This window comes from Doryrhamphus excisus, chromosome 9, assembly GCF_030265055.1.
Source record: "Doryrhamphus excisus isolate RoL2022-K1 chromosome 9, RoL_Dexc_1.0, whole genome shotgun sequence".
NCBI lineage: Eukaryota > Metazoa > Chordata > Actinopteri > Syngnathiformes > Syngnathidae > Doryrhamphus > Doryrhamphus excisus.
In genome coordinates, this window is record NC_080474.1 from 15,468,476 (window position 1) to 15,495,912 (window position 27,437).

The 27,437-nt window shown below is 41.2% G+C and overlaps 1 protein-coding gene across 3 annotated transcripts; it reads left to right on the plus strand.

Moving 5' to 3' along the window:
* The first annotated feature begins 14 nt into the window (after positions 1-14).
* On the plus strand, positions 15-27,258 carry impg2a (interphotoreceptor matrix proteoglycan 2a). 3 transcript variants are annotated; one of them, XM_058081313.1, is made up of 23 exons: positions 15-902; positions 1,008-1,356; positions 1,437-1,667; positions 1,958-2,124; positions 3,199-3,224; positions 3,319-3,351; positions 4,008-4,054; positions 4,119-4,162; positions 4,267-4,422; positions 5,217-5,275; positions 5,377-5,397; positions 6,821-7,029; positions 9,164-9,207; positions 13,253-13,451; positions 13,580-14,169; positions 14,232-14,510; positions 14,582-14,801; positions 16,302-16,512; positions 20,065-20,253; positions 22,620-22,821; positions 22,907-22,986; positions 23,144-23,195; positions 25,811-27,258. In XM_058081313.1, the coding sequence occupies exons 2-22, from the start codon at positions 1,284-1,286 to the stop codon at positions 23,184-23,186; spliced, it is 3,123 nt and encodes a 1,040-aa protein (XP_057937296.1). In that variant the 5' UTR covers positions 15-902; positions 1,008-1,283; the 3' UTR covers positions 23,187-23,195; positions 25,811-27,258. The 3 variants fall into 3 exon arrangements, with proteins under 3 accessions (XP_057937296.1, XP_057937298.1, XP_057937297.1); XM_058081315.1 differs by having other exon boundaries at positions 15-1,356; positions 26,245-27,258; XM_058081314.1 differs by having other exon boundaries at positions 15-1,356; positions 23,144-23,186; positions 25,806-27,258.
* The last annotated feature ends 179 nt before the right edge of the window (positions 27,259-27,437 follow it).

Consider the following 27,437-nt stretch of genomic DNA (forward strand, 5'->3'; position numbering starts at 1 on the left):
GTAAGAATAACGGCACAGCGGTTGAGTGGTTAGCGCGCAGACCTCACAGCTAGGAGACCAGGGTTCAATTCCCACCCTCGGCCATCTCTGTGTGAAGTTTGCATGTTCTCCTCGTGCATGTGTGGGTTCTCTCCGGGTACTCCGGTTTCCTCCCACATTCCAAAAACATGCTAGGTTAATTGGTGACTCCAAATTGTCCATAGGTATGAATGTGAGTGTGAATGGTTGTTTGTCTATAAGTGCCCTGTGATTGGCTGGAGACCAGTCCAGGGTGTACCCCGCCTCTCGCCCGAAGACAGCTGGGATAGGCTTCAGCACCCCCCGCGACCCTTGTGAAGAAAAGCGGTAGAAAATGAATGAATAAGAATAACCAAAAATAGGTCATTTAAAAAAAAAAAAAAGATTTTTATCAACATTTTTACAAGGCCCAAAATTCCTGCCTGCACCCCTTTATTGGCTATATGATCTTTATTTAGGCTTTTAAATACCTTTTCAATAGAGCATATTGTATATTACTTGTCAAACTAACATGATGAGATGACTTCTTTTTTGTTTGGACAGCTATAATGATGATAAAAAAAAATTAAGAGATAATATATAGCAACGTCCATGGTTTTCTTGATCATAACTTATATAGTTATTCGTGTGACAATATAAGTGATTTATCTAAGTGCAAGTGTTTTTGTTGTCCAAACAACTGTACGTCTAGTTGTACCAGGTATTAGTTGTTTATTCTACTTCTAGAAGTTAATTGTTAGTTGTCACAGTACAGTGTTGATCTGTTTACACATACGACAGTTGGTTCTTTCAGGTTTGCCTTCTTGCTGAAGTGCTAACCATTCTTCCACCAAGCAGTGAACCATCTGGATGACTTTTGCTTCAAAGACTTTTATCAATAGAAGGTAAGTATAATGAATCCAACAAAGCAGTGCAGAACCTTCCCCCGACCTAAGTTTTTGTCCAGATTCCTTCCTTCACTAAGCACCTTCTCTTCCTTGCTGCTCCAGTAACTTCTTGGCGAGCTCCTCTAAAAGGCTTTACGACTAAATGGGATTAGTGCGTTCAAAAATCCACCAAGGAGCCATCTGCCCACCTAGCTTGAGCCAGGAAGGTGTCTTCTCAGCAAGATGCCACAAGAGAGACTCTGTCTTTGCAGGGAAAACAACAAGTACTTGTTCGGTTTAAGGGTTCCTCATCGTTCTCCTGGTTGTGAACTATGCAAACTTCAAAGGTGCCACTGCAACATCTGAGAGGACGTTTGAGGATATAAACAAGGATTTAAAATGTTGTCGTGGAGATGTCTTTTATACTGTGTCTTATTTAGCTTTGTAGTCCTGTTTTTGGACCTAAGGACAGGTATGTACAGCTTTACACACAAAACATCTTCTGATTTTCATCCAAGCCTGGGAAGTTTTTTTTTTCTGCAATCCTACTAGATGCAACACTAGAAGGATCCTCAATGGGTGCGTTAGATCTGCCTTACAGTGGGGAAACAACGCCGTTCCAGCGGAAGGTTCGCATATCCGACGTCAAGGTGTCCCGAGGAAGCCGTGTGGCGCTGTCCCGACGCAAACGCAACATCCTTTTCCCGAGTGGAGTCAAGCTGTGTGCACAGGAGACCGCCAAGCAGGCTGTCGCCAACCATCTCAGCTTCTTCCATCTTAGAGGTGGGTTGATAGCTATTATGACAGCACTATAGATTAAATCATATGGTGGCTTGATGGTCAAAATCGGGTCTGGTATGACTTGAGTCTGGGTTTCAGTTCAGGTAAAAGTTATCTTGCTATTTTTGGGAATCCTAGTCAAAGTATTCCTGTCGCAAAGTGACTTTTCAAGTACTGTTTTTCGCAGTATGTTCTTAAAATAACTTGGGCATTCTTGTCATATCGAGGATTTTTGCCATAAGTGCTTAAAAACAACATGGTCTACAAGCCAACCATTGACTTTTACATTATAGTGTGCCAGGAGACTGTGTGGGAGGCTTTCAAAATCTTCTGGGACCGCCTCCCTGACCAAGAGGAGTATCAGAGCTGGATGAACCAATGTCAGGATGGGGAGGTCACAGCACAAGACATTGGCACCTACTTCAGCCAATCAGAGGAGCACCATGCTGTGATCAAAAAGGTTTGTTATCGTTACATAATTCTGTTAAACTATCTAACAAGCAAAGTGTGGATATATGTTCAGAATTCATTATTTTGCAAAAGTTCCGTCCTTACATTGCTCTCGCATGACTTCACAATGTCATTGTTCTGTGCAACTCTTAAAAACTGTGGTTTTGTTATTTTTGCCTCGATCTGCAAACTAACCAACTACGCACAACAAAGTTTAGTGGAATTTTGTCCTGAAGTTTATGCGTAATTTTGCTGCTATCTGTCCGGCTAACTTAGTCATGAATATTAGCAATCTCATTGGTCTATGCAACTCTACAAATAGTTATGTTGGTTATGTCAGTTCGGACATTTTTGCGTCATTCTTCTAACATAACTAATGAAGTAAGCGAACAACCCATCCACAACAAAGTTTAGTGGAAATACTATGTTCTGAATTTTTTGTGTAATTTTGACATCTTGCTAACGACCCGCTTCAATGTTTCGTGGAGATCTGTTCAGAAATGTTTGCGTACTTCTGCTAGTTCTTAAAGTTTGTATGTGATTCTGTGGACAACCAATCCACCTACTATATAATTTGGTAAAAATCTGTGATTAAGTTTTTTTTTTTTAACCACACTAACCACAAGAATTTATGGAAATCTATTCTGAAGTTTTTGCCAAATTCTGCTAAAAACCCATCACAAAATGTCATGGGAATCTGTTTACTAACTAACCAAGCGTAAAATATTTTGTCATATATATTTTTTATTATATTATATTTTGTAATATATATATATATATATATATATATATATTTTGTATTTTAAACAAAATTTTGGGAAAACATTTTGGGGAAAACAAGTTTTTTTTTTACCAAAATGCACAGCAGGCTGATCCAAGTGGAGAAGCAGCAGTCAGATAAGCTCATTAGACGGTCCAGCAGCCATCCTTTCATCCAGCACCTCCATTGTGCGTCCCCTTGGAAGTCCCCTTGAACTAAATAGATCCTCTTGCTGCTTCATGTTGGCACAGAGCATCAAAACAAACTCAGCGGGTGGCTAATGCCTGTGCTAACCTTTCTTTCTACCTGCTATTCTATTTGCAGAAAATGTCATTGCCAGGCTTGAAAAGGTAAACGCTTGTCTCTTTCAAACTCCAAACGTTGGTCAAAGCATTCAATCAGCATGTGTTTCATTTATTTTTGTATCCCTTCAATGACATGTAGCGAGCCCGCCAAGTCAGGACAGCATGCATGCAGGTAAGGTCACATGACACACTTTCATATTTGCTCAAATGGTGATGGCCTTCGCTCTACATGTAATAGATGCCATTAATAGCAGGTATCCAATTGAAAGTAGACGCCTTTTTATTTCAAACATGCTCTCTATCCACACTTGTGCATTTATTTTATTTACTTTTTCCATTATATGGTTTTAAAAAATATATTATAATATAATAATATTAATAATTAATATTATTATATTTTAATATAATAATATTGCATGTTCTCCCCGTGCATGCGTGGGTTTTCTCCGGGTACTCCGGTTTCCTCCCACATTCCAAAAACATGCTAGGTTAATTGGCGACTCCAAATTGTCCATAGGTATGAATGTGAGTGTGAATGGTTGTTTGTCTATTTGTGCCCTGTGATTGGGTGGCGACCAGTCCAGGGTGTACCCCGCCTCTCGCCCCAAGACAGCTGGGATAGGCTCCAGCACCCCCGCGACCCTCGTGAGGAAAAAAGCAGTAGAAAATGAATGAATGAATATAATAATACTAATAATATATTATATATAAAATATATTTTAATTTCCCTTTTTCAGTCTTGTCAAATTGACCCAAATTGAAATCCACCCTCTTTCCCCCTAAATGTAATACAGTACATAGTTTTTCCATTTTTTGTTGTATTCCCAGCACTGCAGCTCCAGATGTGACCAACCCTTCCACGGCTCCTACTAAAGGTGACATCATAAATTTCCAGCATCATCCAGTATGTAACATTAACATGTTCATTTCTAAACTCAGAAGACAAAGTGGAGGAGGCAGCTGTTGTTATTCCACAAGTGGAGGTGAGTCTGTATTTTATATTTAACTTTAAACAGTATGTAGTATTCGTTTGAATAATTCTAGGTGTTTGAAATCATAATGGCATTTGTTTTTCTTGTCGTCACAGCTGGACAACGACATTCCTGTGGAGCCTCTGACGCCGGCCGTGTTGGAGCAGGTGGTTGAGCTGAGCATTCTTCTGACAGGTGTCATGTACGACCATGACCTGGATGACCCTGACTCGCTACACTACCAGACGCTCAGCAGGCAGCTGGCACAGAAGGTTCCATCACTTTGCTTTTTTTGTTGTTGTTGTTAGTATTCAGTGATGAACACATTTAGCCTGTTATGGGCTATGGCTGCTGAACACAGCTCTGTTTGGGCATCTCTGTGTGACGTTTGCATGTTCTCCCAGTGTGTGTGTGTTTTTTTCTCCGGGTATTCCGGTTTCCTCCCACATTCCCAAAATATGCATGGTAGGACTCTAAATTGTCCATAGTTATGAATCTGAATGAATGAATGATTGATTGTCTATATGTGCCCTGTGATTGGCTGGCGACCAGTCCAGGTTATACCCCGCCTCTTGCCCAAAGACAGCTGGGATAGGCTCCAGCATGCCCCGCGACCCTAGTGATGATAAGCGGCATAAAAAATAGATGGATGTATTATTATTATTATGTTATTATTATTGTGCTGCAATAAAAGCTGGTTGTTCAAGTAAGTGTATTATTACTGACACCTAGTGACCAATGTAGAATACTACATTCACACGTTGGTGGTCTTAAGGCTTATATTGTATTTGTATTGTAGTTCATGGAGTCATTTTTATGCTTGAAAATGCTTAATTTAAGCATACGGACATATTTGCAAAAATATGCTTTTTTTGCTAATAATAGGCTGTAGTCAACCATGAAACAGCGATCATTAGTTAATGAATTCATGAATGTATAACCGTGATAGAGTAAGGGAGCTGTAATGTAGTGAGGAATGACTGTATATGGCTATCAGGCATCTTAAATGGCAACCTTTTATGTTAATGACGGTACTAAATGAGTAATAGAGTGTGTGTTGATGCAGATTGAGGATGCGCTGGCGGGACTTCCTGGATTTAAGAGCGTGTCTGTGATGGACTTCAGGTCAGTTTCTCTCACGTGGCTTAACTTAATCCTATATACTGGATATTTACCACGTATCACCGTATATAGGAGCTAACTTTTTTCCCCTTGTTTTTATGAAGGCCTCACAAGGATGGACAAGGGTGAGTCATCTTACTTTGACCTTCAACCGCTCTTTAAAAAAAACACATAGTCCTTGCTCTATTTAAGCCTGTATGTGTAGTTGTGAGAGTCGGCACGTGTCGGAGGCGTCTCACTAGCTGCCTGTGTTAATGGTTTTAGCAGGGGTCAGTCACCTGTTAAGGTGGATCACAAAGTGGGGGGTCTCGAGACCGGGACGATTACCGGAGCTTTAGGAGGAGCTCACTGGGAGAAGAAGCAAAGCGGATGAGTTAAAAAAAAAAAATGCTGGTCAACGTAGCAAAAATAGCAATGTTTTTTCCCCATAGTAAATAATAGAAATAATCTATTCCAGGGTCAAACTGTGGCCATCGTGATGGATTGGATTACATTACATGGATTACAATCTATGTAATGGATTGTGAAAGCACTACCACGGTAAAATACAACCTGCCACACTTTTTGGAAATTAGTGAAAACAATGTTAACTTATACATTATACGAATGGACATACAGTATATGCTGTATCATTATGGCAATCACGAAGGTAGTGTTCATAACGGTCACTTTGTAGATGTCATATGACATCAGTCAGCTGACATTAAGGCCCCTTCTGATTCTCCCATGTGCCTTGACGGCAAAAAAAAAAACAGATGTCAGCAGCCACATACGAATAATGCAACTTTCATTATTATTATTACAATTATAGATAAACTAACTCAGCAGTAAGATGCCTATATGTCTAACAAACGTTATCAGTAGCAACGCCTAGTTATGTAGAAAAAAAAAGTTGGACATTAAAAAAAATATTCCATTTCACAGACAACCTGTGGTTAGCGTTTGCAGCTAATGTTGGTATTGGCACAGAAAACACACTCTAGCCATCCACACTCTCTAAAACAGTCTCCCTGCTAGCATTGCTAACATTACCACCAAGTGCTTTCTTTGAATTGTACACACAGGGCTTCTAAATATTGATGTAATAAATCTTATAGGTCATGTGACACTCCAGAGTGAGTAAGTGAGAATTAGGTTATACTGCTTCCAAGTGAGAATGTGAGTGTGAATGGTTGTTTGTCTATATGTGCCCTGTGATTGGCTGGCGACCAGTCCAGGGTGTACCCCGCTTCTCGCCCGAAGACAGCCGGGATAGGCTCCAGCACCCCCACGACCCTTGTGAGGAAAAAGCGGTAGAAAATGAATGAATGAATGAATGAATGCTTCCAAGTGAGACTATTTCATTCATGGTTACAAGGCATCAGTCATGTATTTCAAATGAATGCTCTTGTAATGTAAGAACTGCCTACAGGGGGCAGCAGTGTCTCAGTCGGTAATGGTCCTGGAAAGATCTACTGTAGGATGAAGACCCACCATGGATCAAAAAGTGTAGTATGTTGGTACTTTACCCTTGCATGCTTACCTACGTATGCACCCTTGTCCCTCCAGGTTGGACGCCATCCTGGTGGACTATGCGGTCACCCTGGTGGTGGACAGTGAGGGCGTGAGCGGCGATCAGCTGGACTACCTTACCCTCCAGTCCAACCAGGTGGAGAGTTCATACCGGGAGGTCAAAGAGCACCCGACGTTGGTGTACGCCATCAGCGAACTGAAGACGTTTGTCACAGAGGACCTCCTGAAGGATGCCTTGGAGAGCGGTAAGAGGCGCCTGTATTCAGTTTTCCCACACTAGTGCAGTGCATGTTTTTTAATCCAGCGTTACCAACAGAATATGAAAATATTGACTTACATGTGTTTGTTTCATTTTGCATTGGTAGGCGTGTATGTGCTGATTAATGTGTACGTCAGGGGTGTCAAACACACGGCCCGCAGGACACTAGTTTGAGGCCCCCGCCTTGATATGAAAGTTTAATATGGACGCATATGGCGCAAGTTTGATATGGATGCTGTATGGTATCATGTACCCAGAAAAAAATTATTACGTTTGATTAATGTTCATGTTAAAGGTTAAATAACTGTTAATAGTTATCCTCCCTATCCGTGTGGAAGTGGTAAGTTTTTGGCTATTTAAGTTGAAAGGAAATAACTTGACCCTGCAGTTGCGCAATATGTTGTAAATAAAAAGAGTATAAATGTGACTATAGTCGTGTTTTGTCATGTCGACAGGGCTCTAATAATGCTTTGTTAATTTTAATCTGAAAAAAATAATTTGTCTACCCAACAACTATATGTGGTTTCTTAAGTTTTTATTATTTGCCGTTTTATTGTTATTATTATTATATTTATTTATTTAATACTGATTGATTGATTTTCTTTATTCTTGATTTATTTATTTATTTATCATCTTATTTTGTGTAGAAAAATAAAAAGTAAGATATTTGAGAACAGTGGAATGTTTTATCAGAGCTTTTCTTGTAGAAAATTGGAACCAAAGCGAAGTTTTTTAAATTTTTTTGTTTTTAATAAATGCGTTTTTTTTTTGGAAAACCTGATGCGGCCCAGCCTCGCCCAGACCCTAGCACCAGTGGCCCCCAAGTAAATTGAGTTTGAGACCCCTGGTGTAGGTCATTGTACTTATACTATTTATACTACTTATGTATAACACTGATGAATAGATGCCGTTATAAAGTACGACCAAGTCAGCTGCGGTATGTGTGTAGTGTATGGTAGTACTGATAGTACTGTAATGCCCCGCATGTGGTCAAGAAGAGAAAAAAATCCAAATTCAATGGCTTTATTTACATGCGGTAACCTATTCATCCATGAGCTGCTATCCGTCACATCTCACACGCAGTCGCTCACATTCGGAACGGCAGCCCGAGCTAACACAGCCAATGTGCGGATGCTGGATAGGATGCAGGTCTGGTTCACACATGAAGTGTTAAGAAGCAGAGTTATGAGGCCATCTACTGTACAGAGTTAACGACAAGCTACACAATCCCTTTATAATATGTTGGTTAGCGAGAGTGAACGTGCCAAATCCTTCTGTGGCGCATCGCCACCAATAAACGAACGTATGGGAAACCCTGGTATTGTTGTTAGTGACATCACCGTGTGGACATAGTGTTGGTCTCCAATGCAAACCTTCGCGTGTCATCTCTGAGACTCCGCAGACGCCACCGTGACATGATGACACTTGAGAAAACATCTCTAATGCGCTCATCTGTTTCTTATTTGTCTGCTCCCACCGTCAAAAACGACAGAAGTACGTTGTATTAAAAAAAAAGGCGGCATATTGAATGAACAGTGGTTGGTTTGGGGACTATGTGTAACCTAACTGCGGTTTTAGTCCCTGTCATTAACCATAGGATGTGAAATTAGAGATTCTGATTTTTTTTTTTTGGTCTTCCATTTGACAGCAAGGTAGCACATCTGTTCGCTAAGTGGGTTAGCCTCCTCTTTTCTGCACCTGGCCTTGTCCTCAACTTTGACGGATGCGATAACACCGGAGAGATTTATCCGTGACCTCGACTCAAGGGGGAGAGAATCCGCACGTTTTAGTCAGACGCCATGTGACGCCTGCAAGAGTTATAGGCTTGGATGTGCCGGATTAATTGATCTCATATGGCTCGACGGACGCCGATGTGGTAACTTAGAGCGGAGCGTTTGGGCGGCGCGATGCAGTCACGGCCTTGGCCCTCGGAGGCTGATGTGCTCTGCAGATTTTGCGGGTATTTACTCGGGGAGAGACGAAGGTAAACGCTGTCAGGATGGAAGGCTTTCCAGTGCTGTGACGCTACACATGTCGTGTCGGTTCTGATTCAAGATTGCCACATACGTGTTTTTAAGTGTCAGCTTGTATTAATGACGGTTCCTCTGCTGGTTCCACAGTGTCTGAGGCCTCGGAGACTGTCCATGCTGCAGGAGAAACCTTGGTGAGTGGTCACAAGCACAATCTCTGTCTCATGCATCTTCAGATCCCATCAAGTCTTGACTAAACCCAAATGCGGTGTTCAAATTTTTTGCGCCATGTGTAATGGTCAGAGTTCATTAACATGTTAATGATTAATGGCCGATTAGTTACGAAGTCCTGGAAGTGCCCCTACAAAAACGTTTTCCTTGATGGCGGCCATGATTTTCCAACCAATCTCGCTCAAATTTTAGACACGTGTGTATGCCAGTCCTTCAAATTTTGTGGTTATTCGTTATTTTGTAGGGCACATTGAGTTGAGAGATTTAATGTCAAACTTAGTTTTTTGCAAAAATAATAGCACAAACAACACAGTAATAATTACTAGTACAGTAAACCTCGGATATATCGGACTCAGATATATCGGAAATTCGCTCACAACGGACAGATAAAAAAGAACCAATTTTTCTGTAATGCATTTCCAATAAAAATTCATTGCATATATCGGATTTTTTATAACGGATTTCGCCTATTTCGGACAAAATTTCCAGTCCCGTTCCAATGCATTTCCATTAAATTTCCCTCGCATATATCGGATGGCCGCATCGTGGCGCTCCGATTCGCCGAATCGTGACAGGCCGCTATACGACGTCATTTGCAGCGTTTGCAGCGTTGCCTGCGCGTCCAGGTACATTGGAAACATAGTCAAGGAAGTGCCTTTTTATAACGGATAAAATCCGATTTACGCATATACCGGATATAAATCCGATATGCGTAAAACGGACTTTTTCCGGTATACGCATATAACGGATTTCGCTTATATCGGACAAAACCAGTGGGAACAATTGAATCCGATATATCCGAGGTTTACTGTACCAACATTTCACCTTTTTCTCTTTACATTATGCTTTTTTTTTACTGTATTTTTTATTTTATTCCCAATTTCTTTTGTTAAATTTTATTCATAGAGTGCACCAGCCAATAAAAAATGAGCCGGGGGCCTTTTTTGGACTGCAAGTTGGACACCCCTGGCTTATACAAACAAAGAGATACAGCCATGGGTATTCCCAAGTCCTTTACCTGCCACTGTGATTTATGTGTATGTTGATGGATCACATTTACCCAGTCATCGGGAGCCGAACGCCGTCGAAATGCATCGATTGATGACTTATAAACACATGTGTCTACCCGTACTACACAGCTACAGTAAATTGCCCGAAATGCTATGCCTTTTTCCCTGGTTGCTGGTCCAGTGTCAGTCAAAGCACAGATGTCTTTGGAGGTAGTATACAATGGAGGACTGTAGCTGTGTGAAAGGTTTACAGTATATCTTGTCAAGGGATAATACTATAGAAAGTAAACTTGGGTGTACTTTGGAGTAGTCAGCGTATATCTACGCTTGTGAAGTTGTTTACCTACATTTTGGGCACATAGAGATTATTTATGGTGTTGGAGCACAGCAATACGGCTCACAAGATGTAAATAGACAAATGCAAAGCCAGGCTTGAAGAACCGATTCTAGAAAGTCAATCGGCGAGGTGACACTCACAGTGCGTCTGTGACGTTTGCGCTAACCTGTCGGACCAGGATGAGCTCACCGGCAAAAGGATGAAGCAGGATTTGTTTGGCGCTTTGCTGTTATAATCCGCTGCTATTCTCAGGTCGCCGCCTCTATACAGCAAAACACGGCGCCGTCTTTCAAGACAGAGACGATAACATCTAAAAAAAAAAAAAAAAAAAAAGTCTGACTTTTATTTTGTGCGGTTGAGTCCCTTCAGGCCTGCTCTAAATATGTCTGGTGGTTGACTTCATTGAAAGCCAGATTGGGAGGTAAATAAAAGCTGAAAGCAAATCCTTGATTCCGCTGATTGCAGGGCTTTTTAAGACATTCTTTGGAAAATATAATTTTGATGGCGATATGATATTCCAAAAACTTTGGGCAAGGGACGAAAAAAAACTCAACGAATAAGACAAGTTTGGTGGAATGCTAAGAAGAAGGACTTATGGAAATATGATAGATAAGCACATTGATTTTATCATAACATAGAAAGTCCTCCTTAATGGCTCTCAAGACCATAAGCTACATTAGCTGCTTTCACACAGAAAACCCACCAAATTCCTGCAGCAGAGCCATAACAGTAGATCCTTCATATCTGGCAACATGGAATCGCGATATTAGATAATTAGATGCATCAATGCCAGCGTCTGGTTTGATGTATAAATAACACATTTCGCACTCATGTCCCGGCATGACGGGATATGCTTTCACACAGGTTTTCACCTCGGTTGACTGTTAACTGAAAATTGACCTTATGACAACAAACCCACCTAAAGTGGAAGTATAAATCGTGACTGAACACTATTAGAATTAGGGATGCTCCGATCAAAGTTATATGGTACATTCTATAGGTAATTCGCCTCAAAGCTGGTTTATAGTCGACTCCCACCACCATGCAGACATGTCCGCGGTGTTAGTTTTCACTTTACACGTTGGATATTAGGCTCTGTATCTACAGCGGTAGTTCCCCCTCACTGTGTCTGGACTGCTGTGTCATGGTGCGGTGAGCTTGCACAGGAAGTGGCGCTCTAACAGCTGGTTCTTAATACTATGGACCGTCAATAAATGAACATTGTGTTGAAGAGAGTGGAACCCAGTAGGTGAGGATTCCCATAAAGTTAAGGGAGTGCACAGCGAACAGAAGGAGAGGAGCTGAAGCGACGTTTATTATTATTATTATTCTCACGTTTATCTACTCCCCTGACTCCATCCAGTCAAGTGAACTCAACACACAACAACACTTCCTGCCTTCAAAATACTTGTACAAATACATATTCATTCATTCATTCATTTTCTACCGCTTTTCCTCACAAGGGTGGCGGGGGGTGCTGGAGCCTATACCAGCTGTCTTCGGGCACACCCGGGGTACACCCAGGACTGGTTGCCAGCCAATCACCAGGCACATATGGACAAACAACCTCACACAATCACATTCATACCTATGTACAATTTGGAGTCACCAATTAACCTAGCATTATTTTTGGAATGTGGGAGGAAGCCGGAGTACCCGGAGAAAACCCACGCATGCATGGGGAAAACATGCAACCTCCACAGGAATAAAATGAAAGTGTAATAAGAGTGAAAGAACAATTTTTTACTTTTATCCTTGGGTTTGTCTTGCACACTGAGAGGGACGTTGCAAAGGAGAGAGAGATAGGGGATTATTGTGAGAATGAAGTCTCAATACTGAGACCACTGCACTGCTAGTAATCACTGTCCATTTCAGAGAAGCTGATCCTTTGACATGTTCAAGGATACAACCAGACATGAATTTCAACACTTTTTGGGCATCCAAGTTCATGTTTCACTTTCCTTTTCTTTAAGACTGCCTCATGCTCGGGAAAAGAGTTTCTTATTGTACAATAGCATGTTTTTGGAATGTGGGAGGAAACCGGAGTAAACCCACGCATGCACGGGGAGAACATGCAAACTCCACACAGAGATGGCCGAGAGTGGAATTGAATCCTGGTCTACAAATACATATGTATTAGCTAAATATAAGTTGATATTGAATTGACATTAAAATGTTCACTTAGACTACAAGAGAATTACCTGCAATTACAAGTCAACTATCTTTATACATTTTATAAAACTAGGTTGAGGGGCTCATCAGGGACTTATTGGACACAAGAAGGTCTTTGACAGCAATGTTTTACACTCAGAAGTATACTGCCAGAAGTGTGTCAGTGTTAACATTTACGATCAATTAATGCATTGCCATAAATAAATGATCCGAATCAAAGCCGCTGTTATTAATTCCAGTTAATGGTGAAGTCTTTAACTAAAGAGCATGTTGAAGCCATTATGTCATGATGTGTTGTGCCGACGTCCCCTGGATTTGATTAAAAAGGAGCATACATGTGTTCAGCAGCAAAGTTTAAACTACATGAATTGCTTTTAATTGAAATTTTCAAAGAAGTTTCCTAATTTAAGCGGACGTAATGTGATACGAAGCAGGTGGTCGGGTATTTTGAAGACGTCGCTACATTTTGACATTGTGTTTGTGATGCAGGTCCATGCTGAGAATGAACAAGAGTCGGAACTCTCGACCTCAGAGGACGTCATGGAAGACGCGAGGAGAGATGAATTCCTGCCCGAGGCGGCTGAAAGCGACAAGGTCGTGACGGCTGAAAGCGATGTCGTCATCCTAGAGGAGAATGTTGATATAGCTCCACCTCCCGTCGCCACCACGTTGCCACCTGACACAGGCAGTGAGTGTTTATCCACGTGATCCAGTAAATGTTGTAGGACCTCATTATACAAATTGATCATGTAGAGAACTTTCCAACTGAGGTAGCCATCTTTTCGGGCCGAGTCTCACTGGACTTGTTTATCTTAGGCATAAAGGAGGAGGGTCTGCTGCTGGAGAACACGGTGCAGACCACAGCAGCAGACAAAGCTCCAGAAGAAGATGACCAACAGCAGCAGCAGGAGGACGTCACCCTACCTGAGAGTGAAGAAGAAAGCGTCACATTACCTGAACCCCCAGTAGCGGTGGAGGCCTCCGGTACAGATGACCTGGACTTGCTGTGGTGGCCTGATAACACGACTCCAGCACCGGCAGGCGCTGAAGATGTTGTCATCCTGGAAGAGGAGCACTTGGATAGCGGGGTTGTCACCGAGGAGCTCCTAACAAGTGAAACTGCAGATGAGGGCTTTGTTCCCGGCGCTGCAGATACAGTGAGTGAGGCCGTTGAAGAAGGTGAATCGAAGCATCCTGAAGAAGAACCCGCTTCGGTGGAGGAACCCCCTGAAGCTTCGGAGATCGGAACAGATGATCTTGTAGATGATGATATCTTACTGGTTAATAAGGACAGAGCGGATCCAACTGCCGTGTTTGCAGAGATGGAATTAGCTTTCACACTTGTACCTGACATTAAATCCGCCTCGGAGGAGCAAACTGACCTAGTAATACCTTCAGTCGTGGAGGTAAGTCCCAATGTAGTGCAGGAAATAAGAACAAAGTACTATGTACTACTCTTTTCCATTAGATCCAAACCACCAATGAAGACGACTCCGCCCCCATTGACAACCTCGGATACGACGTGATCCATTACGGCTTGGTCAACCACACGGAAGAAGGCAGCACCGGGTTCCCATTCAGCGTATCGCATGGCACAGACCCGGCCAGCATTGCCATGCCGGCAAACCCTGGCCGAGCGCTGATGGTGTTTTTCAGCTTGAGGGTGACCAACATGATCTTCTCGGAGGATCTCTTCAACAAGAGCTCGGCAGAATACAAAGCGTTGGAGCAACGCTTTCTAGAACTGGTATGTTATTATTAATTTAATTACGTATTTATGTATTTCTGCCTGCAACTCTTTCAATTCTTTTCCCCCAGCTTGTTCCCTACCTCCAGTCCAACCTCAGTAACTTTGAGAATCTCGAGATCCTCAACTTCCGCAACGGGAGCATTGTGGTCAACAGCCGGATGAAATTTGGCAAGCCAGTAGCTCAGGGCGTCACCTCCACGGTCTACCTGATACTGGAAGACTTCTGCAACACGGCCTACCAGACCATGAACCTGGCCATCGATAAGTACTCCCTGGATGTCGAGTCAGGTTAGTGTTTCTGCCGGGTCTTGACGTCAAACATCACCACAACACTTTAAAGGGCGTCCTGCTGCTGTTCCAGTCATCCATGAAGTCACCCTGGAAAAAAAAACATATTCTTATGTAATATGAGAGCATGAGTCACTTTCTAATAATCCATCCCTGAAAATGGTGAATCATGTTTATGTTTCACTGTCAAAGTCTTTCTAAATCACAGACTTTGCAGACTGCTGAGCTCACATAAAGCAACAGAAAAAATCATGACTGAAGTCCGTTTGTTCCTCCTTGTTAACATATGTTGACGGTCTTTACCAATGGACTCAAATATCACAGAAACTATTATGTATATATATGTAATATTATATTATTATTATTGTTATATTATTATGGGCTGCACGGTGGTCGTCTCGTTAGCGCGCAGACCTCACAGCGAGGGGACCAGGGTTCAATTCCACCCTCGGCCATCTCTGTGCGGAGTTTGCATGTTCTCCCCGTGCATGCGTGGGTTTTCTCCAGGTACTGCGGTTTCCTCCCACATTCCAAAAACATGCTAGGTTAATTGGTTAATTGAATGTGAGTGTGAATGGTTGTTTGTCTATATGTGCCCTATGATTGGCTGGCGACCAGTCCAGGGTGTACCCCGCCTCTCGCCCGAAGACAGCTGGGATAGGCTCCAGCACCCCCGCGACCCTCGTGAGGAGAAGCGTTAGAAAATGAATGAATTGTATTATTATATATATTATATTATATAAATTAATAACTAAATAAGAAAATCGCACAACTTCAACACACATAAATGACAACTAAAAGTGGAGTGTTACACATTTTTGAACCAAACCAAACAATAATTTCAAGAAATAAGATAGTAACGTAGCACGGCGCAAAGCTCACTGCTAACTTTAACTGTACAGTATTTAGGCGACACAGACGGCGCAAATTCCCCCCCAACCACAATATGTATTCTGTTTACCAATCACGGACAGCATTTTCTTTAGCTCCACCTTTGACAAGCTAACCATACCGTGCACCAGAGACATGCAGGGCCATCACATCAGTGCGCCAACAAGAAGGATGCTAACAGTGTTGGTACAGGTGGTAAATTTAGCATACTTTGCACAGGAAATGCAGGAAATGGCGTGACATGTAGCGTAACACAAGTGGAATGGTATGAGTCTGACACTGTACATTTTGTTCCCTAAAACACACAGGTGGAATATTTTGGCACCCGTTACAATGAAATGCTGGAAAAAAAAGTCAAACAGACTCGTTGCTTGGTTCCAATAATAAGAGTGGAGTCGGTAAGCCTGTAACTGTACCACGACAAACCAAATCATTGAACACCATGAATTCTTTCGTTTGGTTTGGTTTGGAATGCCTTTGGTAGAAAATATGGCTATGTTAATGTGTCCTTCCCTTGATATGAAACTGTTCTCCCACTCAGCCCAGTCTCTCATCAAGACCACTGCAAGGACATCCTGAATAACATTCTTGTGGTTCTGTGATTTCCAGGTGTCCAAGCAGACCCGTGCAAGTTCCAGGCATGCAACGAGTATGCTGAGTGTAAGGTGAACAAATGGTCAGGGGAGGCGGAGTGCGTGTGTAACGCCGGCTACTTCAGTGTGGACGGCCTGCCCTGTCAGAGCATCTGTGAGCTGCGCACCGACTTTTGTCTCAACGACGGCAAGTGTGACATCATCCCCGGCCAGGGAGCCATCTGCAGGTGGGTGGGGATTAAAGAGAAGTGATCTGCATATATATGTGTGTGTGTGTGTGTGCATGTCTGCAGAATTACAAGGCTTAAATCACAGAAGCCACGTCTCGGTTTTTACCCTGAAACGTGCAGAAGAGCAGAACATCTCCTGCTGCTTTTACAGTTGCTCTAGTTGACTACACTCCTTTTTTTTGGACATTCTATAGAAAATAGATGAGCTGAGTCAGTCCAACTATTCCATCTCATACTGAGAAAGCATCAAGATTATATACAACATACATGGAACACATCAGAACACAGTGTTCCCTTGCACAGACAGTGACGATATTTACAACTGGACATTAAATAACAAATGGTTTGTATTAACCTTTCACAAAGTATCCCAAAGGCAGAAATTTGTTTTCGTTTAAACAAATTTCAACCATTATTAGTACATTTTTAATAGTCATCTTATTTACATTTATTTATATTTCAATGTTACTTAGATTTACACTCATTAAAGCACTTAGAAATTCAGAAATGTATTTATGTAATGTACATTACAGTGTTCTTATTATATAGTTTGGCCATTTGTCAAAAATGTTCAATCACTTCTACATGTGCATCAACAATAATACATTTTAGGGATGCCCGATAATAATCGTCCCGATATCAGCCAAATAAATCTGATATCGGTAGATGTAGTATCAGCTACCTTCATGATAACATGTAATACTTATAGGTTATAAGGATCTTATTATCACATACTATTTAATCATGAGCTTATTGTCACGTACTATTTAATCAAAAGACCATTTTGTTTCCAGAAAATTTTCAGTTTATTACATGTATTATATCTAAACAGTGTAAACTGTGAGTTCACGCTCGTGCGCTGTTCTCTGATTGGTTGTTTCACGGGCAAGATACCAGAGCAGCGCGCTCTGAGTGGACAGCTACGGCGGCTGATACTGGACATGGTTTAACTCTATATTTTATCAGTATCACTTCCCTGGGCTTTGACACAGTATCATTTCGGCCTTTTCCCGTATCATTCATGGGCGGTTTTTAGGGTACAGGGCCAATTAATACTGTAGTATGTGATAATTTAGTTTGCCATACTTTGGTCCTTTTAAGCATTACCGGAACTTCTTTCCTGTGTGCATTGATTTCACATCGCCACATAGAAAGGAACGCCTGCACTAAGTGTGAACCGGACGTTGGGGTTCACTCCAGTGCTTTTCCCATTGTTATGGTCCACTTGTGGATGAATTTCTGTTGTTTGTTAAATATTTTTTTTAATTATGCCCACATGTTGAAGGCTTTTGCTGGAACACACGAGGAGACAGAGTAAGCTTGTTCACATTTCCAAAACACACTAACCCACAAGACGTTGTTGGGCAGTGGAAAAGTGTGTAAGGTGGCAGTAAGTCAGTCCACATTTTTTTCTACGAAAGCGAAACATGGATCACAGTCACTTGTCTTTTTCGCCTATCTTGCATTCGATCTGTCAGTTTCAGTAAGTGAAGACATATTTTTTTTTTACTAGATGCGTTATAAGAAGATAATAGTGTGGGGTTTTATGGCAGGGCTAGATAAGCAATGATCACTGCGTAGGGCTGTCGTTGGAACTTACTGTATTAACAGTCCAAAAACTCACCACTTCATTTCACTCCTATTTTATTGGTGTGTATTTATGATAATGTGCTAAAAAATATTTTATTTTGTGAATACTTTCATGTTATAGTCTTTTGGTGTCATTACATTGACTTTAAATTGAGTATTTAAGTTAGTGATTACAATATTTGGTTATGTTATGTTAAATGTTAAGCTTGTATAATTATAACTAATAATTAATATACGGTATATTAAATTTTTGGAATTTCTTTCTCTCTAAAATTATCATAGTGTTATATTTTTCTATTGTTATCAAAGATATAAGATTGAAGAATAATATAATTGAATTATACTTACATGTAATTTTTCATTATGATCATTAACATCCTTTGTTGATTGGCTTACAGAAAATATGTAGTTCTCCTGGTTATTGGGAATGCATCGATAAAACACTGCATAGGTTATTGTAATAATAATAATAATAATATTGTGCCTACAATAAAGTTTTAAACAGATGACCTAGATCAGGGGTCGGGAACCTTTTTGGCTACAAGAGCCATGAAGGCCAGATATTTTAAAATGTGTATCTGTGAGAGCCATATACATTTTTTTAAACATTGAATGCAATAAAATGTGTGCATGTTTATGTAAGATCAACAGTTTTAGATATAATGGGCTCTAATTACGTAGACCACGCACACTACCCCACGCCAATGGGGTGTGGCCAGCACACTTTCGTGAGCAGCGCAGTGTCTAATAATAAATCAAATACTTGTTGCCATTAATGCAACTTCTGCTGCTGCATACTTTGCACCGTACTCAGTATATTTCATTCTTTTGGCCATCTTCGTCAGAAGGCTTGGTTCTGCAGCTTTAGCTAGGTGACTATTTGACTAAAGGAGGAAAGTTTATATTTACATGTTGACATCTCAATGACCGAGGTAGACTACAGCATTATTCAGTAATAATCGAGTTTTGGTGTTTGACCTGGAAAATATCATCAAGAAAGATAGATATGGTCGGCCGTATTGCAGTAGAAAATAGATGGACGGATTAAAATGCATAAGAAAGTTGTTGATTTTGAATATTATTTTTAACAGTGATTTCTGTGATGGTTTACTTTAAAATGTTAGCAAAAATACATTTTTATTGTGGTAAGAAATGCTTGAGAGCCAGATACAGTCATCAAAAGAGCCCTACCTGGCTCCCGAGCCATAGGTTCCCTACCTCTGACCTAGATTCTTCCCTGTTGTGTTATGTTTATGTGCATGTGGTTTAAGTTGCAAACATTTGGAACATGTGGTTGTTGTGTATGGTGCAGTTTGTTTTTTTTTTAAACACAAATAATTAGGAGCAGACACGCTCAAAGCCAAGACAACCTTCATTTCACACCCTACAACACATCATAAAGCCATTTGTTTACTTCGTCTTGTTTTTGTACTACATAAACAAATAATGACGGTCTGGGGCGCTCCATGGAAAGGTCTCACTTTATAGTTGAATACATTATGAAGCATTCATTAGGCTAGCATTCCTGGTTGCTTCAAAGCCTGATGAGCTAATGAGTCAGCTTCTTTGTAATAGGCTTCAAGAAAGACTAAGTTGGCTTGTAAAAAAACAAAAAGTTAAATACATTTGGATGAAAATAAAGCTGAGTAAGCACGAATGCAAGCAGGGCTGAACTTGGCACTTAAAAAAAAAAATGGACGTACGTTGATAGTCCTGATCCACTAATCTGGATGATTACTGAATGCCTCCCCGGTGAGGTGTTTTGGGTTGGCCCAGCCGGGAGGAGGCCTGCGGGTAGAACTAGGGAATGCTATCGGGATTATGTTTCACAGCTGTCTTGGGAAAGTCATACTGACTGCTATCCTCGCCACCTGTACCGGATAAGCAAAAGAAAAGGGATGAATGGATGTAATTCAATGTTTTTTTTTATCCTAAGAGCTTCTTCTCATCTTTTCCTAGGTGTCGCGTGGGAGAAAACTGGTGGTACCGTGGAGAGCATTGTGAGGAATATGTATCCGAGCCACTGGTGGTGGGCATAGCGGTGGCTTCTGTGGCCGGCTTCCTCTTGGTGGCGTCTGCGGTCATCTTTTTCCTTGCCAGGACGCTACGAGATCAGTACGATAAGGACGAGTCGGAGGACCCAATACGGTGAGGCATTCAACATAAATACCCAAACCCAAAAATGTGATGTTGCGGAACTGGTTCATTTTAGGACAAGTTGATCTGTGCTTTGCTTTGGCACACTTAATTCACACTTAAAGGTCATCTGAGCCGTACATAAACACGGTATACTTCACTGGTCTTAGTACCTTGGCAAGGTGTGGTTGCTCCATGCACCAGTATGGATAAGAACATTTGCATGAAGGGACAAGGAATTGTACTATTTGAGTATTAGTAGTAACAGCCAGATTTTAGGACCTGAGTTTAAGCATGGTACGTTTTCTGTGACTGTGCCATAATGCTCAAAATTAATAATGAAGACCTTATACAGTACATAAAGAAGCGCAGACATCTCAGGGCTGAACTTGCAGTTTGTCCGCCAAACATAAAATCCTTCTTTTCATACCCTTTCATTACCCATTACACAAAAGCAGAACACATAGTTTTGTCCTCCATCTGCAAGTGATGTGTCTGGATTTGCCACCTGTGGAGAAAAACTGCTAATCTCAGACGATTAAGTGATCCCATTGGGTGTTGATTTACTGGTATTTACGTAGTTGTCTTCCCGATAGTCTGCCTTAAGAGAATTATTCTGCATTACTAAAGCGGAATTAGAGGTATTACAGGCCATTAAGTTCAGTCGCTGATTCCTGGACCATTTGCTCTTTAATACCCATAGTTGGCCTTTTGTGGTTTGAGATGAATGCCTTTCTCCAGAAAGCTTATCTGTTAGCAATGTACGCAAGGATGTAAACTAAAATGTGGTGATATTACGGATAGTATATCAGGCTACAGTGCACCGTCAAGGGACATCTTGTGGAAATCAAACATTGTCAGATGGTGAAAAGAAGACATTGTAAACATGGTAGACCCTAGATGACTGCTTCCATCCATATGCATGATACATTTAAAGAAAAACTGCACTTACATTTTTTTTCCCCCATAATCCGCAATCCTTATGTGAGACAGGAACACAAGTCTTTCTCTTTTAAGTGTGTTCCAAACATATAAAAACAGCTAAAAGAGGCAGCTCATTAAAATGTATGTAATGGGACACACCTATTCCGCCTACAAAGCCCACTATTAAAACACCTACAAAAATCTCCAACAACGTTTTATGGTTTAAAATACATGCTGTAACCATGTAGTAGCAGGCACATTTATGATAACATGTAATACTTTGGACGTTTTAAGCATTCTCGGAACTTTCTTCCCGGGTGCATTGATTTCACCTAGCGTTAACTTTTGCAAACTCAACCTCAACTCAACACAGCAACAGTCGCTGAAGCGCCACTATGTAGCGTTACTTTTCGGTAGTGGCCTGATGCATTGTGAGCACAGCGCTATGAGCAAGTGTGTGGTGATGCTAGTCACTCGCCAGCTAGTAGCTAGCCGGTGTGGTGTGGCGAGGTGTCACTACGCGAGTAAAATAGTTCTTTGGTGTAACAATGTTTATACAATAATAATAATAGTAATGTCGCTGTAGCTTGGTTAACTCATTCACATTATTTTTTCACCCCGAAGTTTAAAAAAAAAAATGGCAAAAAGAGGTGATGACATAATTGCACAGTAGCAGAGATCATCTTTAGTGCAGTTTTAAGCCATACAAACGAAGTGCATTTTATAAATGCTTGGCATTTTATCAAAGTGTATATATTTGTAAATAAATTATTTTCACTTAAAGATTTTCTGCATTGTTTATAAGCAATATGGTATAATTGTTTACATATATAAAAATAAATAAAGAAAAAAAACCAAATTATATTAGGAAAGCAGGAAGTGAACAAATTTTTATTGAGCATGCTTTGTTTTTACAGTAGACTTGAAGTACACAAAGCCGTGTACGCCGTGTGGTAGTTCTTTACTGTAAATGAAAATATTGACAGTTACTAGGGTACCCATTATGTCATTGTATGGTCATATCACCTTGTACTTTGGTACGAGGTGCATTATTAAAAATAAATAAATAAAAAAAACAACCTTAAACTGTATTATGGAAAGCAGGAAGTGAACAAATGTAACAGTTACTGATTGTAAAAGTAACAGATTGAAGGGTAGGATTTAATAAGCTTTGCTTCTTCCTACTCCTTTTGGGCATGTAGAACTGTGAACTGATTATGCGATGCATTCAATTGCAACCTGATGCATGTTCAAATGAAATAAAACCATTACCATTACATATTTTGGCTAAACATCCACCCATCCCTTTTCTATGCCGTTGCTCCTAACAAGGGTTGTGACGTATGCTGGAGCCTATCCCGGCTATCTCAGGCGAGAGGCAGGGTACACAACCATATGCTCCTTCCTACCATGAAAGGGGTCAGACAATAATGATTGACTATTATTCTCCAAAGGCGAGCAGAGAGCATTCCGTCCCTAGAGAGGGCAACCAAGTACAACCCCATGTATGAGAGCGAGGCCACCACAGGCTACAGCCACTACTACCGCCGCTACCCTGAGGCTCCCATCTACAGCAGCGCTAGTGCTGAGGCCTCCACTGACTTCAGCAGCGAGGAGATCCGACACATCTACGAGAACAGCGAACTGACCAAAGAGGTGAGTTGATGGCTTGCCGCTTACAAGACTCTTCAGTGGACCGTTTTATCTACAGTACATGTGATGTCATGCTTCTTCCTGACAGGAAATCCAAGACAGGATACGCATCATAGAGCTCTACGCCAAGGACCGCCAGTTTGCAGATTTTGTGCGGCAGCATCAGGCGTAAGAACCCTTAGTACTGACTTAAACAGATGTTTCTACGTTTGAGACTGTAGGATCTTGTTGACCCTTCATAAAACTCATAAAACCTAGAAACTGCATAACTAGTTTATATTGTGTGTACTTCAAGTGACTCATCTGGATAAATGTTTGTCCGCAGTGTCCTGGATACAAGAAGAGAAAGTTCTTCTGCACAGACATGAAACAGGAAGGTACTTATTTTGTTATTAATTACCTCAAAATCACCTAAGATACTGAAAACAAACAATTTTTTTTATCTCAAAATCACCAAACATTAAATGTTTGAATGCTTCAGAACAAAACTCCAAATGTGGATATACATGCTTTTCAATGTAATTCATTGTGCAGTGTCGAACTACTCTACTGTATATTCAGCATTTTGCATTTATGAACAGGTTCATCTTTTTGATGAATTCTATCCTAAAGGTAACTCTTCTACTCCTCTGTATCACTGCACTTAAAATGGTGAAAAGCTATCAAACATGCACCCCTACTGTGTTGTCTGTGCTATTATTTCACAGACACATATACCACATAGTGCCACTGTTATTAAAGCCCAAAGTCAGATTGACTTGAAATTTCTCACACTCACCTTTAGGGTGAGCAGAAAATGAATGTGAGCATGCCACTAATGTCATTCATTCATTTTCTACCGCTTTTCCTTATGAGGGTCGCGGGGGTGCTGGAGCCTATCCCAGCTGTCTTAGGGCGAGAGGCGGGGTACACCCTGGACTGGTCGCCAGCCAATCACAGGGCACATATAGACAAACAACCATTCACACTCACATTCATACCTATGGACAATTTGGAGTCGCCAATTAACCTAGCATGTTTTTGGAATGTGGGAGGAAACCGGAGTACCCGGAGAAAACCCACGCATGCACGGGGAGAACATGCAAACTCCACACAGAGATGGCCGAGGGTGGGATTGAACCCTGGTCCCCTAGCTGTGAGGTCTGCGCGCTAACCACTCATTTTTTAAAATTTACTAGTATGAGTATGATGATGGGCTGCACAGTGGTCGAGTGGTTCGAACACAGGCCTCACAGCTAGGAGACCCGAGTTCAATTCCACTCTCGGCCATCTCTGTGTGGAGTTTGCATGTTCTCCCCATGTTTCTCCGGGTACTCCGGTTTCCTCCCACATTCCAAAAACATGCTAGGTTAATTGGTGACTCCAAATTGTCCATAGGTATGAATGTGAGTGTGAATGGTTGTTTGTCTATATGTGCCCTGTGATTGGCTCGCAACCAGTCCAGGGTGTACCCCGCCTCTCGCCCGAAGACAGCTGGGATAGGCTCCAGCACCCCTGCGACCCTTGTGAGGATAAGCAGTATTACATGAATGAGTATGATGACCATAGCTTTCCATTAGGACCAGAAACAGATTAAGAAAAGCAAGCCTGATTGAGTAATTGTAGTACGAATCCCATCTTCCCGCTGCTCTAACAGCACCACTATCACCACATAATGTGCTCTGTTGTTTGCTCAGTCAGAAAGTGGTGTAGTAGCATGAAGTGGAAGTCGTGCCAGGCCACCACTTGGCTGTGATATTTGCCCTCCCCCAGTCAACAAGCGGTAACACAACACCAGTCAAGTTGTGTTGTTTTTACTGTGGTTCTCGCAGGGATTTTGTAGTTCTTCCCCTTGCCAAGCTTAGTCGCTTCTGGCTGCAACTTCACCTTTCCAGGGCAATTAACGTGCCTCCGACGCTTTACAAAACGGAATAATTGTTTTCCTGTGACAACATGCACAACTCGGACAATCCTAAAGAGTTGTACTATTCCGTTGTAGTTTCAAGCAATGGTTAGTGTTTAAAGCTAACGTTGGGGTTTCAAACTTAGATTAGTGTTTCAGACGCAGGTTTAGATTAGACTTAGATTCTTCTTCTTCTTCTTTCTCTTTGGGCTTTTCGCCACAGCAAATCAATTTCCTCCATCCAACTCTGTTTTCTGACACTAACTACCCTCATGTCCTCCTTCACTACATCCATAAACCTCCTCTTTGGTCTTCCTCTACGCCTCCTACCTGGCAGCATCCTGCTTCCAATATATTCACTATCTCTACTCTGGACATGTCCGAGCCATCTCAGTCTGGCCTCCCTTCCATTAAATCAAATCAACTTTATTTGTATAGCAGTTTTCCTGCAAAGACATGCAACACAAAGTGCTTTACAGAATTAAAACAATTACCACAATTAAAAGGAAAAAACAAAGAAACAAAAGAAAGCCCCTCCTTCCCACCCTCCATACTACACACACACACAATCACACAATCACACACAGTAGGGAGACATGGCATGGCACTGAGGATCAAGCAAACGCCACCTTTGGGGCCGTCCACACTGGGAGGAGCTGCAGGCCGTGCCATCGGGGGACCAGCACCCGGGCCCCCCCGACTCCGACAGACGGGCGGACCCCCACATTAAAGGGAGGAACCCCCAGTCGGCCGGGTCGAAGGGACCCAAGGATGGCACCCCCTCAGCAGACCCGACACAGCCCCCAGTGTGGAGGACCCCCCCCCGTGGAAACACTGGAGTTAAAAGCTGAAGACTAAGACCATAAAATAGGACTAAAAAGATAAAAACATAAGAAAAGTTTAAAAATATTAGTTAAAAGCCTGATTAAAAAGGTGTGTCTTTAAGCGTTTATACTACGATTAGGTTTTCAAACTAGAGATATGGTTTTCGAACTAGTGTTAGGATTTTAAACTAGAGTTTATGCTGAAAAAGGAAGCCATAATTGTGCCCTTTAGGTACCGTAGCTAAAGCAACGTACTGATAATGAAGACTCCTTTCTGTCCCAACAGGACAACACCTCAGTATTCCAAAGGCCTGCACAATAAAAACATTGACTGTCCTCCAAGACGCTACAATGTCACCTTTTTTAAGTTTTCCATGATCTTCATCCTGTTCTGACGTGAGCAGGCGGCGGCTGCAGACTGTCCCTCCTCCTCTTCCTTCCTTCCTCTGTGCCTTCTGCTGGACGTGTCCCTTCTGTGGAAAAAAACAAAAACATTTACTTTAACTTGAAATATTGTCAAAGGGACAATCATACTGTCTGTCCATTACTGAGAACTATCGCTTATGTACATTCAGCATAGCGTAGTATTCTATATAGTGAGTGACATGCTAGTAGTGGATGGTGCTATGTTTTGTTGATGTCTAAAATATTGGAATCCACCATAAAAGTCGCACATTCGGACAAGCGCTATGCCAAATGTTCTTGTCTTGACGTCCCAAGGCTCCACCAATCAGACACTTGTTGACATGGTACTTGGACGTAGCCACGCGAGAGAGCGGATGAAGCAGCAGAGGGCAAGAACTTGCTTTAGCATCCAGAAGTAAGTGAAAACACATTGCTTATTACTTAGCGCCTTTCACAAGTCATTGGTAGAAAAGACGCAAAAATGCACAAGGACACTTGAAGGTTAGCAGCGTGTCCTTCCCAGTGTGACTACCAGTTTGGCCCAGACGCTGTGTGTGTGTGTTCGCTTTGGTTCTTGCGTACATTCCACCATTTGGACACGTTACACTCCATCATTGTTGTAGTGTCTTCAGCTTCCATTAGAACACCACACATACACACATGTACACACACACACACTCATATATACACACACACACACACACACACACACATACACAGTACAAGGCTTCTGCAGTTTTAACACAGTGGAACCTCTTCAGTCCAATGGCACTTGTGTCCTATGAGTTTCGAAATAAGCCCAAAAAAACCTTGAATTTAGCTTTTTCTTTGGCTTTTTCATAACACTTGTTCCAATTGACAGAACAATTAACAGGGGTTAACTTTTTTTTTTTTACATTTGTCACAGTTAAGAATCCTACAACACACAAAGGTTTTTAAAGCGACAACCTATAACGACAAGGTGTACAATGATTACACAATATTCTTGTTTTATCAATGTTGCGTCAACTATTAATAATCTGGTTAACTTCTTTTTACACTTGTGTGACAAATGAGATGTGCTCAATGTGTGATGGTGAGCACTTTTTTTGTCTATGAGATAATATGCTAATAATAAAGAAAAATGGTAATGGTAAAAAAATCTGCTTGCTGACTGTGTTGTTTTAAATAATGGTTCCAAAATTGATATCCTTTTACATGCAATTTGATGTAATATCATTGCAGTTGCACATCCCATCATTTACCACTTTTATCTTCGATTAAGTGTGATTAATTGAGTTAACTGTGGACAAATGCGATTAATCGCAATAAAATATTTTAATCAGTTAACAGCCCTAATATATATATATATACACTATATATATATATATATATATATATATATATATATATATATATATATATATATATATATATATATACACACAGTATATATATTATATATAAAGACCTAATAATAAATATATATAGCACACACACATATTTCCATTTGTATGACTGAAATATAT

Bases quoted from the DNA above. Each gene is read 5' to 3' on its own strand.
- impg2a (XM_058081315.1), top strand. From the start codon at position 1,284: ATGTTGTCGTGGAGATGTCTTTTATACTGTGTCTTATTTAGCTTTGTA. The intron at 5,398-6,820 runs GTGAGTCATCTT...TTGTCCCTCCAG, and splicing joins CCTCACAAGGATGGACAAGG to GTTGGACGCCATCCTGGTGG. The intron at 13,452-13,579 runs GTGAGTGTTTAT...TGTTTATCTTAG, and splicing joins GTTGCCACCTGACACAGGCA to GCATAAAGGAGGAGGGTCTG.